The sequence below is a fragment of the Oryx dammah genome, unplaced genomic scaffold (genome assembly GCF_014754425.2).
Source record: "Oryx dammah isolate SB20612 unplaced genomic scaffold, SCBI_Odam_1.1 HiC_scaffold_27, whole genome shotgun sequence".
Taxonomy (NCBI): domain Eukaryota; kingdom Metazoa; phylum Chordata; class Mammalia; order Artiodactyla; family Bovidae; genus Oryx; species Oryx dammah.
The window spans coordinates 6,899,480-6,914,786 of NW_024070211.1; the positions used below are offsets into that span (position 1 = coordinate 6,899,480).

The 15,307-nt window shown below is 50.2% G+C and overlaps 2 protein-coding genes across 2 annotated transcripts; both read left to right on the forward strand.

Moving 5' to 3' along the window:
• On the forward strand, positions 1 to 7,823 carry PITHD1 (PITH domain containing 1). The gene is made up of 6 exons (XM_040229681.1): positions 1 to 410; positions 1,059 to 1,102; positions 1,478 to 1,555; positions 5,269 to 5,373; positions 6,022 to 6,130; positions 6,890 to 7,823. Exons 1-6 carry the CDS (start codon positions 213 to 215, stop codon positions 6,989 to 6,991), a joined length of 636 nt encoding a protein of 211 aa, XP_040085615.1. The 5' UTR covers positions 1 to 212; the 3' UTR covers positions 6,992 to 7,823.
• A 2,983-nt stretch (positions 7,824 to 10,806) lies between these two features.
• Positions 10,807 to 15,286, forward strand: LYPLA2 (lysophospholipase 2). The gene is made up of 10 exons (XM_040229680.1): positions 10,807 to 10,935; positions 12,412 to 12,515; positions 12,781 to 12,812; positions 12,906 to 12,971; positions 13,452 to 13,499; positions 13,587 to 13,657; positions 13,800 to 13,873; positions 13,955 to 14,056; positions 14,160 to 14,333; positions 14,413 to 15,286. The coding sequence occupies exons 2-10, from the start codon at positions 12,438 to 12,440 to the stop codon at positions 14,461 to 14,463; spliced, it is 696 nt and encodes a 231-aa protein (XP_040085614.1). The 5' UTR covers positions 10,807 to 10,935; positions 12,412 to 12,437; the 3' UTR covers positions 14,464 to 15,286.
• The last annotated feature ends 21 nt before the right edge of the window (positions 15,287 to 15,307 follow it).

Here is a 15,307-nt window from a genome sequence, read left to right on the forward strand (position 1 = left end):
AGCGCTTTAAGCGAAGGTCCATCCTCTCCGAGCCCCGCCCTTTCCAAGCCCCGCCCTCTTCTCTCCCACGCGCATGCGCCGCACAGGGGCGCCGTCTACGACGCGGCGGCGGCGGAGCGCTTGGCGGCCAGAGCGAAAAGAGCGAGTCGCGGGGAGCGGCGGCGGCGGCTGCGGCTGCAGGGCCGAGGGGACTCGCGGGCGGTGGCGTCGCCATGTCGCACGGTCACAGCCACGGCGGGGGCGGCTGCCGCTGCGCCGCAGAACGGGAGGAGCCGCCCGAGCAGCGCGGCCTGGCCTACGGCCTGTACCTACGCATCGACCTGGAGCGGCTGCAGTGCCTCAACGAGAGCCGCGAGGGCAGCGGCCGCGGCGTCTTCAAGCCGTGGGAGGAGCGGACGGACCGCTCCAAGGTGGGGTTTCGGGGGCCTGGGCGGGCGGCCGAGGCGAGGCAGGGACCTACGCGGGGCCTCAGGCTACCCGGCTGCTCTGTCAGCCTAGTTCCTGAAGTTAAAAATAACCGCAGCCCGATTGCCAGGCGCCTTCCCGTGCCCCTCTCCTTCCAGCGCTTTGAGAGGCGAACAGGGTTGAATCTCCCCATCTTGCAGGTCGGGGAACTGAGGCCCAGAGACGGGGTGGGGGGGCCGCTTTGCTTTCACACGGCCAGCGTGCAGTTCCAGGGATTAGGAAGGGGTTGGTGAGGGAGCATGTCCACGAGGGCGTGTTCCCTGCCGTTTGACCACTGGCCCCGATGGCTGCCTGATCAACTTAACCACCTGATGAAGACCAAAGACCAGTCTTTGGGAGATGAAGCACGTGATCCTATCTAGAGCATTTACCATTGTGGGGTTGCAGAGCCATTTGAAAGCTGTGGACCGCACAGGTACAGATCTCTGCACACAATTTCAGGAGACTAGTTGGCCCTGGAATTTAGTATGTGCTGGAGAACAGAGGGAGGTTGACTCTTTGCATTGCACTCCAGTTGTAAAACGGTGGAAAATGCCTGAAACTGTGGGCGCTCAGCAAATATTTGTTGCTCTCTCCTCCCTCTCCCCATCCAGTTTGTTGAAAGTGATGCAGATGAAGAGCTTCTGTTTAATATTCCGTAAGTATCTCCTTGGTGCTTGCCTCAGGCTAAATAGGCTGAACCCAGTTGCCTTATCAGGATTCATTCAGTGGTTATATCGAGAGCACACATCTGTTTCTAGAAATGGGCTAAGTTACTGAGGTGGGTGTGTGAGCAGGAAAGGATCAAAACTTTTCCTGGTGCAAAAAAAGACACATTTGTTAAAACATAACTGAGAGGTCAAGGTAACGGCAAAATGCCAGAGGCAGACAGGATCTTAGAAATTATTTAGTACAAGTCTGACACGTGAGTATACTGAAGCCCAGAAAGGGGAAGGGTCTTGCCCCCAGGGTCACACAGCTCAGCAGAGACTCTAACCCAGGTTGACAACCCTCTTTTTTTGCATTCTGGCAGATTTACAGGCAATGTCAAGCTAAAAGGCATCATTATAATGGGAGAAGATGATGACTCACACCCCTCTGAGATGAGACTGTAAGTGGCAAGGGTCTTGGCCCTCGAGAAGCTTCTGTCCCTTTTTCTCTGGTCACTGATAGCACTTTATTCCAGATTGGCAAAATTTTTTCTTTTTACTGGGTTAAATATCCCCTTCTCCTCTTAAAAAAAAAAGTTGTATATTTGTTCTGCATCAGAATACACTAATCTCTTCCTGAATTAACGACATTTTTAGATTAGCTATCTTTTGGACCAGCAGCTTGTCTCTCTTCAAAGTACTTGTTGTGGCACCATTCATTCAGAGAGCATCCTCTAAATGCCAACTGTTGATGACTTTGCAATTTTCTTAATAACCCAGCTGCACATCTCAAATTATCTTTAAGGACTCTACTCTTGGGGTTAGCTTCAACGTTTTCCCTTCCGTTTTAGACAATTACAATCTTTCTGTGTGTTTTGTTGAGATGGAATAACTCCAGCTGAGTTTGCATGGCCTTTAGTTAGCAAAGGTCAATATATCTCTTGTAGCAGCTTCCCACGTGGCATAGTGGTAAAGAATCTGCCTGCCAGTGCAGCAGACGCATTGGTTTAATCCCTGGGTTGGGAGGATCCCTCTAGAGTAGCAAATGGCAACCCACTCCAGTATTCTTGACTGGAAAATTCCATGGATAGAGGAGCCCGGTGGGATACAGTCCATGGCGTCACAAAGAGTCAGACAGGACTGAGCAGATGAGGTATACACACACGTATACCTCGTTATAACACTAAATTGGTTGATAACAGAGCTAGTACTCCCTTTCTGACAAGCTGCCTTATTTCACTGCAGCCTTTCTAGAAGAAGGGGGACACCACTTGTGCTGGAGAAACAGAAATCAGAAGAACTTTACTTAAGAAGTTCTTCTGAAAAATCGATCGATTTAAGTGAAAGATTTAAGAAATGGAACTTATTTTTGAATGTTAGAAACATGAATTGGCAAGCAAACCCAAATATTTAATGATTTTAAGGAAATGAAGTAGGTTTGAGTTGATGCTTTTTGAGACGCACTTACTTGGGAGATGGATTGGCTGGATAAGACTAGACATCCGTGCTGCATTCTGCTTAAGAGTGGGCTCTGGAATAAACTGGCGTTCAGATTCTGGCTGCACCACTTGCTAGCTGCATGACTTTGGGCAGTATACTTTTTTCTATATCTCAATTTTTTCATTGTAAAATGGTAATAGTCAGAACCTCTTAAGATTGTGGAGAGAAATGAGCTGTAACATATGAAGAGCTTAGAAGAAATCTGGGAGGTAGTATGTGCCCAGTTTTGTTTCTGGTGTGTGTGGGTATTTTGGGGGCTCCATTGCACAGCTTGTGGGATCTTAGTTCCCAGATCAGGGATTGAACCCAGGCCTTTGGCAGTGAAAGTGCAGAATCCTAACCACTGGACCACCAGGGAATTGCCTAGTATATCCCCAGTTTTGCACCCCAGGTGCAAATACTTACATAGCCCTCCATTTTTAAGCACTTTGTACTTTATTAAATCTAAGATATCATTGATTATAAAATGCAGCATTATTTTGTGAATCAATGATAAAGAAATACATAGCATCTGTTCAACTATGACATGTCATTGACACATCTAGAAAAGTTAAATTCAGACTTAAATCAGTGAAATTTGAACACAGACTAGTTGTTAGATGATATTAAAGAATTATTGCTAATTGTTAAACTGTTAATTATAAAATAGTAATCACTGCAGATGGTAATGGCAGCCATGAAATTAAAAGACGCTTACTCCTTGGAAGGAAAGTTATGAGCAACCTAGATAGCATATTCAAAAGCAGAGACATTACTTTGCCAAGAAAAGGTTCGTCTAGTTAAAGCTATGGTTTTTCCAGTGGTCATGTATGGATGTGAGAGTTGGACTGTGAAGAAAGCTGAGCGCCAAAGAATTGATGCTTTTGAACTGTGGTGTTGGAGAAGACTCTTGAGAGTCCCTTGGACTGCAAGGATATCCCACTAGTCCATTCTGAAGGAGATCAGTCCTGGGTATTCTTTGGAAGGAATGATGCTAGAGCTGAAACTCCAGTACTTTGGCCACCTCATGCAAAGAGTTGACTCATTGGAAAAGACTCTGATGCTGGGAGGGATTGGGGGCAGGAGGAGAAGGGTACTGCAGAGGATGAGATGGCTGGATGGCATTACTGACTTGATGGACGTGAGTTTGAGTGAACTCTGAGAGTTGGTGATGGACAAGGAGGCCTGGCGTGCTGCAGTTCATGGGGTCACAAAGAGTCGGACACGACTGAGCAACTGAACTGAACTGATCACAGGTTTTTTAAGAAGTCCTTACTCTATAAAGATATATACAAAAATATTTATGAGTGAAATGATATGTTTGGGATTGCTTTAAAATGTCAAGCATAGGGATTTTCTTGGTGGTCCAGTGGTTAAGAGTCGGTACTTCCACTGCATGGGCCATGGGTTTGATCCCTGGTCAGGGAACTAAGATTCCCACATGCCATTTAGTGAAGCCAAAATAAATAAGTTGGAAAAAACAACAAGAACAAAAAAGCCCCACCAAAAAACAATCATTTGACAGTTTACCCCTCCCCCCAAAAAAGGATCAAGCACACACAAAATGGGGGTGATAGGCAAAATTGGCATAATGTTGGTTATTAAAACTTAGTAATAAGTATATGGAGGTTCATTATATTTCTCTTTATTTTTGTATGTGTTTGAAATTTTCAATAGTAGAAATTTTTAACAAGTGTGTCTCTTAAAATTGGTTCAGTTTAACATCCACATCAGCTGTATGGGATATGCACTGTCACTAATCCCATTTTACAGAAGAGGAACTAAGAGAGAGGTTAAATCACTTGCCCAAAATTACAGAGCCGGTCTGTGACTCAGGCTTTAAACTTAGGAAGTCTGGCTTCAGAGCATTGCCTCCCATAATGCTGCTCATATATGCTTACTGTTGGTAGTAGTACTATGCTGTGCATCATTCTTAGAAACACTTTGAAGCAAACATTTGCTTTCTTATATTACATGTGTTTTGCTCTAGCTGATATCTAGACCCATCCCATGTGGATGTGTTAATAAAACACTCTAGAGATTGAGGTGTATGGCTCAGTCTTTTAGACTTTGTGAGTTATAGAGGAGACTTAAAAGACCAGTCTTTGAAAAAAATTTTTTTTTCCTCATTAGCAGTTTTACTTGACTTTCCAAAGCCCATTGTGAGTTGATGGCCTTTTATACCCTTTTCAGAATGGAAATCCCCTGGTTGTATTTTTTTTAAGACTGAACTGAACTGAACTGAAGGTGACTCGGTATATAGGGTAATTTTAGACAGAGAAAAGATTGAATGTTGGGTTACCTGATCTTATCTCTTAACTGTATTTAGTATGTTTCTGCCAAAGTATTTTTCTCACCACGAGTAAGCTGTTTTGTTTAACGTCCTCAGCTTGGTCCGAATGTGCTGAGTTGCTTATTTTCTCCGTGCGTTTGCTGCCTGTGACCAGTTTGAGCTGTCTCTTTGTGTTCTGCTTCTCATGTGATCCTAACCCACTCAGATATTATTGGCTTGTGTTGCGGTTCTCAGCTCTTTTCTTGCTGGGTTAAAGATATTTATGTATAAATGCCAGTAAAATGTCATTTCTAAAATTTTATCTCCTTTTGATAGAACTGAGGGGAATCAGTAGGAAGTTTTGAGAACCTGAAAAATGTGATAATGCGCATTTCTCGATTTTTCTCCCCTTTCCTTTCTCAGGTACAAGAACATTCCACAGATGTCCTTTGATGATACAGACAGGGAGCCAGATCAGACCTTTAGTCTGAACCGGGATCTTACAGGGGAATTAGAGTATGCTACAAAGTAAGCACTGGGCCTCTTTTCCACTCTCTGGCTTTTCCTGAGAATAGCAGGCACTCCCTTGTTTGCAGAGAGCATCTGTGCATTAGCGCTTACTGGGCTTGCAATTTGGTTTTGGCTGGTCTTCTGCTATCTTAGCATCAGAAACAAGTTAAAACAGTGGAGAGTCCTGATCCTAGGCTTGGTCAAATTTTAGCAGAGTTTCAGTGCAAGCCACAGACTTGTTAACCTGGAATCAATAGACAGATCTGAATGAGCTCCTAGCTTGGTCTTAGGAAAAATGTTTTCAGAATTGCTCTTTGCATAGTGGGCTTACAGCAGCCAAGTTACATGTGACCACATATCTCTTCACTGATTTCTCTCTTTTTTGAGCTTGCTTTCAAATCCCTGTGTAGCCGCACAGTGGGGGCAGTATTGATTATTTTTCGTCCCTATTGCCTTGGACAAGATCTGGCCAATTTCAGTAAATGTTCACAGTATTAATTGCTTGTCCAGAGGAGAAGAATGAGACGTAAGACCCCAAGATTATTCTCTGACATTTGCCTGGGTTCTACCACAAGATGGAGCTGAAATTGACATTTTTAACATGGTGGTGAGCAGGCTCACTGACCTCTAATTGTTGTCTTGTCTTTCTACTCCTTCATCCTCTAGAATTTCTCGTTTTTCAAATGTCTACCATCTCTCAATTCATATTTCAAAAAACTTCGGAGCTGATACCACGAAGGTCTTTTATATTGGCTTGCGAGGAGAATGGACTGAGGTAAGCTGGTGCTGGAAGTGTTCTCGCCCTTCCATGATGTGCACAGTGTGTTTGTAGCTATAGGCTGTGTTAGTAGGAGCTTGAAGGAAAGGAAAAACAGCGAGCAAGTGAGACATTGATTACTTTGAGTCTCTATAATATTTCATGGTTTCATCACTGTAAACTATCTCATTTGACAGGCTATAGGAATTTTAAGGGGGTTGAAATAATACAGTTGATGTCAATTTCGTTTTTCACCTTAAAATTCTTTCCTTGATTTAACATTGTTAATAACTTTTCTTGTTCCAGGCACCAGAGATAGGGTGGTAAACAAGGTAGACAAGTTCTTCTCATGGTGCCTCCATTATAGTGAAGAAATGAATCTTCTAAGTTACAGGGTGAATCATTGATTTGATCTTATCCAGGCTTCTCATGGGCTTCCCGGGTGGCTCAGTGGTAAAGAATCACCTGCCAATGTAGGAGCTTCAGGAGACGTGAGTTCAATCCTTGAGTCAGGAAGATCCCCTGGAGGAGGAAATGGCAACCCACTCCAGTATTCTGCCTGGGAAATCCCATGGACAGAGGAGCCTGGTGGGATGATGCAGTCCATAGGGTCTCAGAGAGTCAGATGCAACTGAGCACACAGTGCAGGCTTCTCAGGATGAAAAGCATCCGAATGGGATGAAATTAGAGGATGATGTCTAGAAATGAACCTGAATAAGGACTACTCCAGTGTGTGGTCTGGGAAGTGGCCAGCTGACCCAGCCTCTTTTCTTGCAGCTTCGCCGACATGAGGTGACCATCTGCAATTATGAAGCATCAGCCAACCCAGCTGACCACAAGGTCCATCAGGTTACCCCACAGACACACTTTATTTCCTAAGGGCTGGCCAAGACTCCCACAGAGGTGTTGTGTTGGTGAAGAAGTATGACATCCTGTTGGGAAGGACAAAGAGAGAGGGGCTCCAAAGAGAGTTGGCTGCCACAGCCTCTACCAAGCTTTGTCTTTGGGGCTTGCTGCAGAAACCTGGCCTATGGAAGACACCACACCCCCAGGAAGGGTTGTGTGGGTGCCAAGGAACAATCGTGGTTCTCTAGGGCCCTACAGAAATCGGGTCTTGGGCCGGTCAGTACCTGGCAGCCGTGGATAATGCCTGCCTTCCCAGTTTATGTGGCCATGGGATCCCAAGTGTCTTGTTGCTTTGTGGCAGGATTATTGTGTGACTTGTTTTTAAAATGGAAACTATTCCTGGGCTGCAGTAAACTTTCTGAAGCCTCAGCATTGTGTTTGTATTAACCATCAGGAGGGTCTCCAGCTAGAAATACTTGTCCCTGCTTGCTCCTTCTCCCTGTCATCTTTCAACATTCTTGTCAAGTTGCCCAGCTTGGAGTTGTCTGTCATGCACCAGTGTCCCGTGTTATAGCTTGAAGAGCAGAAATCTCCTGATGTTGCTTAATAGCTTGGGAGGGTCTTTTTTTCCTGTTGCCCAGGTAAGCAGTCTGAGGAGGGCATTGTTTCTGTGTGGGTATCCTGGTCAGGGTAAGATTGGGACTTTGATATGCTTCTCTTTGGGACATCCTTAATGTTTATCAGCTTTTAACTAGTGTTGTAAGCCCATTGGCAGAATTTGGAGATCTCAGTTCTTCTGTTCATGGCTTTTTATTCACTGTGACTAATAAGCTTCCTAATAAATCCTTGCCAGACTTAATGTTTATATATTCTTTTGTGTTCTTAGTAGTAATTATGAAACCTTTGTTGAGAACTGTATGAAATTTTGAAATCTCTTGTTATTTTGGACTAGGTAGATCATAAGTGCCACAGCTGTATCAACACTAGATTAGTGTCTCCAGGAAAGGTCAGGCCACATTCTGTATAGTAGGGTAAAAACACTCCTATACCCACTAACCCACATTTTGTAAAGAAGCTGAGGTTAAAACCCTTACATTTCATTTCTCATGTAAGGAAGTAACTTGTGGGGTGGTTTACAAAAATAAGGGAGAACAGATTCTTGAGTTCATCAGAAGAAATGATGGTGAGGAAATTAAGTGAGCAGCAGATACAGTCTGAAGGTGGACCCAAGGTGGACTTAAGTTTTGAAAGTCAGTTGTACATCAAGGCTGTATATTGTCACCCTGCTTATTTAACTTATATGCAGAGTACATCATGAGAAACTCTGGGCTGAAAGAAGCACAAGCTGGAATCAAGATTGCTGAGAGAAATATCAATAATCTCAGATATGCAGATGACACCACCCTTATGGCAGAAAGTGAAGAGCTAAAAAGCCTCTTGATGAAAGTGAAAGAGGAGAGTGAAAAAGTTGGCTTAAAGCTCAACATTCAGAAAACGAAGATCATGGCCTCTGGTCCCATCACTTCATGGGAAATAGATGGGGAAACAGTGGAAATAGTGTCAGACTTTTATTTTTTGGGCTCCAGAATCACTGCAGATGGTGACTGCAGCCATGAAATTAAAAGACGCTTACTCCTTGGAAGGAAAGTTATGAGCAACCTAGATAGCATATTCAAAAGCAGAGACATTACTTTGCCAACAAAGGTCTGTCTAGTCAAGGCTATGGTTTTTCCATTGGTCATATATGTATGTGAGAGTTGGACTGTGAAGAAAGCTGAGTGCCAAAGAATTGATGCTTTTGAACTGTGATGTTGGAGAAGACTCTTGAGAGTCCCTTGGACTGCAAGGAGATCCAACCAGTCCATTCTAAAGCAGATCAGCCCTGGGTGTTCTTTGGAAGGAATGATGCTAGAGCTGAAATTCCAGTACTTTTGCCACCTCATGGGAAGAGTTGACTCATTGGAAAAGACTCTGATGCTGGGAGGGATTGGGGGCAGGAGGAGAAGGGAACTGCAGAGGATGAGATGGCTGGATGGCATCACTGACTCGATGGACGTGAGTTTGAGTGAACTGTGAGAGTTGGTGATGGACAGGCAGGCCTGGCGTGCTGCAATTCATGGGGTCGCAAAGAGTCGGACACGACTGAGCAACTGAACTGATCTGAACACCAGTTGGGCTTAAGTATCTTAAAAGAGATTCGAAATAGTATTTTCTCCCTTGCAGAAAATAGAAACACTTGATAATGGGAATTAGTGTTGAATTTGATCCTTTTGAGAGAATTCCTCTGAATCGGCCCACACAGTTATTAGCCTGTTTCTCCAGCCTGTCCTGGGGAAAGTCTGCCACCACCAAGCCTGTCAAGCCTCAGAATTTCTAAACATGCAGTCTGAAAACCAGAATGCAAACATTATTCTTGATGCACTAAGGATAGTACTCACTCTACCACAGGCTCTCTCTGTCACTTGGGTCATTTGGAGATAAAAAAGAATGACTATGTTTAATTTGGAGTAGGGGGAAAATAAAGTTAGAAATGTTAGAGCAGACTAGCCCTTCATTAATCCCACTGATTAAAGCACTAGTCATAGGTAGCCTCTGGGGCAAGGCCTCTGAATTTGAGCTTCCCTTTGAAGAGTTTGCTCTAATTGCCACAGTGTCTCAAGTGATTGCAGTGCAGGAGGAATTGTTTATTTTTCCACAAGCAGACCCAAGCAGGAGTCTGGGAGAAGGGGCAGGTGTGTTGTCTTCATCCACTCATTCCCCTTCCAGTCCTGGGTCCTTGGTCTGCTGTGGACTTCTGGACCAAAAGTTTTCCTGTTCAGGGCCTCCTCTGACCTGCTGAGTGCTCAAAGCCCCTCTTAACTTGGGAAAAAGTGCTTTGCTGAGCTTCCAGATACTGTTTTCTTTCAGTTCAAAAAAAAATCAGCATAGGTTACACTGGGCAAGCAAGTCCTGAGCTGCTGAGGGCTGACTCATTTCCTGTGTGCCGATGTCCACAGGCTCTGTCAGGGACGTGGTCCTTCAACTCAGCTTGCCTCCCCTTCCATCCTTTACGTGGGCCCTGAGTCCTGCTCCATTTTACCAGTGCAACAAGGAGCAAAGAGTGACCTCAGTGGTCCCTAACTGAAACCCTTTTTGTTAACAACTGGAGCCTACCGACGGTAGTATTTTGTGCACTGTCTGCATGTCATAGCTTGCCGAGGGTAGAGCTAAGATAACACTTCGGATTCCTGACCAGTTGCCCCGGACACTGCTGATGCCAGTGTTCTTTCTTTTCCCAGGGTCCTTTTTAGAGTCAATAAGTCCTCACACTGTGATTTTACACTGTATAAAGCATTTCCACACGACCTCATTTGAGCCTTAACAGCAAAGCTGTGAAGCAAGCAGAGTGGTTATTACCGCCGTTTTATAGCTCAGGAAGCAGGTGCAGAGGCAGCATTAGAGTAATCCTGAGATTGCTGTTTACTTCCCTCCCCTGAGCCTTTTTCCTTATCTTTAAAAGACCAGAAGACCAGACAGTCTCAAAGGGTCTTGTCAGCTGGAGTGTGTGACTCCATGATGCTGGAACAGGACCAGTGGTGGGTACCCCAAGACCATATGGATGGGAAGGTGGGAAACGACGCTGGAGAATGCCTCTAGCCTCAGGAAGAATGCCTCTCCTTCAGGAGACCGACGCATGGGTGGGGGTAGCAAGTGGGAATCACGGGTGCGTGGTCTAGACCCTGAGGAAACTCCGTGGCCTAATCACGGGGAGTCGTCCCACCGTACCCAACATGGCAGCCCTCATCCGAAGAAACCCTGACGCCCACTTCCGGGAGCCGTAGCGCTGGCCAGGCTACTTCCGGCAGCGCGATGGCTGGGTTCCCGCGACTCGAACGGAAGTTCCGGCGGGGGCGGCCGAGGGGGGAAGAGTGTGTGTCTGTGCCGGAGAAAGAGGAGAAAATCGCCCGAGAGGTCTTGAAAGCCCCCAGGGAGTGGAGGTACCCTGGTCCGGGGCCCGCAGGCGGGGGAAGGGCACTGGGGTGGCCTCGGCTTCGCCACGAGGGTCCTGGCGAGAGAGGAGGGGCAACCGCAATTGTGAGGGATGGGGGTGGGGAGTGAGGTGCGAAGAGGCGCCGGCCGGTCTTGGGGAGTTTCGGGGTAGAGACGGGGAAGAAGGTGGGGTCCGGGTATGCTGAGAGGGGCTTCAGGCTCGGAAGTTGGAGAATCCCACTGTGGGGCGGGGTGGGAGGTGCTCTCCAGGGTCAAAAGTGGAACGCCCCTGTGTGGGCAGAAGCGCGTCCGGGATCAGGATACAAAATGTCACTGTGAGGCGGGCGACCCTCGGTCAGAACAGAAGTCCCCATTGTGGGGAGTGGGAGACCCTGAATCAGGGTGCAGGTTTTTCCTGTGGGGAGGAAGACCCCAGGTCGCGGAGGCTGGGGAGAGGGGGAAGGCACCACTCTTGAGAGGAACGACCTAGGGTGAGAGGTGGAAGTTGCTCAGTGGGGGAAGGAAGGGAATCCCAACTTGGGGCAAAAGATGAATTCCTGTGTGGGAAGAGGGACCCCGGGGTCAGAGTTGAGGAGGGATCCTCCTGTGAAGAGGGGACTCGGAGGTCCGAGGGGGAAGGTGGCAGCCCTTTGGAAGGGTGGGAGGGGTGGACACAGGCAGGAAGGGTAGGCACTATAGGCTCCGGTAGCAGAAGCTTCCGGGGAGTTTGGAGGATGCTAAGGATGGGGAGGAGCCCGCCAGCTTGACATTCTTTTGTGTGTTTGGGAATCCCGGAGCGTGGTCGAGCTGGGTGGGGGGAACCTGTTTGGGAGTGGCGGGCAGCAGCAGGTAGCCTCTTTCAGGAGGGGCGTGGAGAGCGTCATTTAGCGGGTAGGCGGTGGATCAGAGTTCGTGTGCCTCCTGGGGCACGGGCAGTCCCAGGGGCTCTCAGAATGGTTGAGGAGGACTGGATGGGAGGGGAGTTGGACAAAATTGTGTGTGGGGTTGAGGGTAGAGGCCGGAAGCCTCTTTCTCTGGCATTTTTCTCCCCTTCATCTCCCGGTAGGGCTGGGAGGAAGGGGATCCAGGACTCTAGAGAAGGGAGGTGACTGTAGAGTAGGGAGAGCAGGCAGTCACCTGCTGAGGGCTGTTGGGTGGGGAGAAGGCTGCAGGGAGCCCCTGGCTCCCCTCCCACCAAGGCTCCTGAGCCCAGCCTCTGCCCACCTCCAGCCCAAGCTCAGGCTGTGTTGGGGACCAGACCTAGGGCTGCCAGAGTGGCTGCCTCTGCTGTTCTGCCCTGGAACTAAGGCACACTTCCTCCCTGCTCGGCCCCAGGACTTTTTTGCCTGCCTTTCCTTTGTGTCCAGGAGCTAGAATCTACGGTGCTTGAGGGGCTCATGGCCCGGGTTTGCGTTTCTGCTCCTGGGTCAGGATGCTCTCCGCTGCCTGGCCTTGCCCTTGACCACTGCCCGGCATTTGCACAGGCCCCAGCCGTGGAGCCCTGCAGTGTATGTGTGGTAACACCATGTCTGTGCCCCTGCTCACCGACGCTGCCACTGTGTCTGGAGCTGAGCGGGAAACAGCTGCGGTAAGGGTCCTCTCCTACCCCACGCAGCCCCTGGGACCACAGGACCACCCCCCTGGGGAACTGGCTGGAGTAGGTGTGGGGAGAATGGAGGTGGCAGTGATGAGAGGGGAGCAGCCGTGCAGCTGGGAGGCAGAGGGCTGCTCCCTCAGCGTCCCCCCTCCCAGATCCTCAAGGGTGAGGGAGGGGTGACCAGAAGTTGGAGAGCAGAGTGAGAGCGATGGCGAGATGATGACTGCCCTCTTCCCCATCTCCGACTCTCTTCCAGGTTATTTTTTTACATGGACTTGGAGACACAGGGTGAGTGAGCTGGGGAGGGGGTGTTTCTGGGGAGGCCCGCACCCTCCTCCTTCCCTCTCCACATTGGTGCCTTTTCTCCCTTCTCTCCTACAGGCACAGCTGGGCTGACGCCCTCTCCACCATCCGGCTCCCTCACGTCAAGTACATCTGTCCCCATGCGTGAGTGTAACGGCAACATGGGAGGGGCTAAGGAAGGAGGGTAGTCCTGTGGTCCCAGGCCTCTTCTCTGCTGCTAGCTGCATGCTGGGGCCTGGGGCCCAGAGCGGTCTGAAAGGCCCTTTTCAGCCTTCATTCCTGTGGAACCCTCCAGGAACAGGGTCCAGCCCCAGCCCCCAACCCAGGGCCTCCTAGACCCGAGATTCCTAGGACCAGGACCCCTTTGCCCCCCTTCCCCAAGTACTTACCCAGTGAGCTGGAACCCTGTCACACCGAGTGCTGGGCTTTGCTTCTCCATCGCTACTGCCGATGCCCCAACCACAGCCTGCAGCCCCACGTGGCAGGTTGCCTGGCAACACCTTAAACACAGGCCCTGCCCTCTGGGAGGGTTCCCCAGGGGCTGCCCTGCCCCCTCCCGGGCTGTCTTCTATGGCTGCCTCATCCCTCCTGCACGTGACGGCCCTCCTTGCTGCCCCTCCACAGGCCTCGGATCCCTGTGACACTCAACATGAAGATGGTGATGCCCTCCTGGTGAGCTTGGGGAGGGGAACAGGAGCCAAGGGAGCTGCCCTGGGGCCAGCCCAGGTCTCCCAGTGGCTGCCAACTCCTCTACTCCAGGTTTGACCTGATGGGGCTGAGTCCAGATGCACCAGAAGATGAGGCTGGCATCAAGAAAGCAGCAGAGAACAGTAAGGCCCCAGCCCCTCCTCGGCATCTTCCCTCTCCCCCTCGGCCCCCTAGGAAAGTGCTGGGCAGAACCTCTTGTCTGGCTCCCTTCCTGGAGTCCCTCCAGCAGCTTTCCCCCCACCCGGTTATGCCCCCTCCCCCCAGTCAAGGCCTTGATTGAGCATGAGATGAAGAATGGGATCCCTGCCAATCGGATCGTCCTGGGAGGCTTTTCACAGGTGAGCGGAGAGAGAGGGCGGGGGTGGGTAATGGGTGTTGAGCTGTGCCCTTTGTGACCCCTCATTCTCTTCTTTCTCCAGGGTGGAGCTCTGTCCCTCTACACAGCCCTCACCTGCCCCCACCCTCTGGCTGGCATTGTGGCATTGAGCTGTTGGCTGCCTCTGCATCGGGCCTTCCCCCAGGTGAGTGTCTCCACGACCCTGCTCCTGCCCTGTCTCCTCGGGGCTGGGGGGGATCGTGCCCAAGCCCTGGGCTTTGCCCTCTTAAGTCCTGTCTGGCCCACAGGCAGCCAATGGCAGTGCCAAGGACCTGACCATCCTTCAGTGCCACGGGGAGCTGGACCCCATGGTTCCCGTACGGTTTGGGGCCCTGACAGCCGAGAAGCTGCGGTCTGTTGTCACACCTGCCAGGGTCCAGTTCAAGACGTACCCAGGGGTCATGCACAGCTCGTGTCCCCAGGTCAGTGTGCAGGGGCTCCCTCCTCTCCCCGCCCGTCTCCCTCTGGCCAGGCGCATCTCACAGTCCCCCTCACCCCCAGGAGATGGCAGCTGTGAAGGAGTTTCTCGAGAAGCTGCTGCCTCCTGTCTAACCAGAGCTGCTGTCCCCCAGCACAGTCCCCCCACTCACGGTGGGGGGACTTGGCACGCGTGGCACCATCTGGGATCTGAGCCGGTCGAGCCCCTTTCTCACCCTCCTGGACCCATCCCCTCTTCTCACAGGCCTCTGGGGCAGACAGGCCAAAGCCTGGCCAGGCCCTCCTTCCTGGCTTCAGCCCCTTGGCTGTCTGCTGCAGCGGGTGGGCTGCTTTCTTATCCCATTTCCCTGGAGGTGGGGGCCACCCCCCTGGCAGCAGTATTGGAGGGGCTGTAGGCAGCGGGAGAAAGGGGCCCAGCCGCTGACCCACTCACTCAGGACCTCACTCACTAGCCCCGCTTTGGGCCCCCGCCGGTGACCTCAGGGTTTGGCCCATGGGGCCCTCCCAGGCCCCACCTCCTCCCGCCTCCCCCCAACTGATTCTGCCCAGATAATCGTGTGTCTCCTGCCTCCACTCCAGCTGCTTCTCAATCATGAATGTGTCCATGGCCCGACCCCTGGCCGCTGTGGGCTCCCTGCCCCTGCGCAGGAGTGTGGGTGACGGGGCCAAGTCTTTCGAGGGGGCCTCCCCTCAGCCGTTCTGATGTGGGGGCTGGGCCCTGCCTCTCCATTACCCTCTGCCCCCCGCGGGCCTGGAGCCTGCCGGGCTGGACTGGGGCTCAAGGTCTGCCCCAGCCACTTCACCCCACGTCGTCCCCACGCTAGGTCTGGGGAGCTGGGAGGAGTCTTGTGTCTCGTCTTCTGTCTCCATGTAGTTTCGGGTGTTTTTCTGGTCGTGTTCTGGATTCCGATAAAATTAAAAAAACTGCTTCAACTCTCAGGCCTGGGCGATTCTGTCC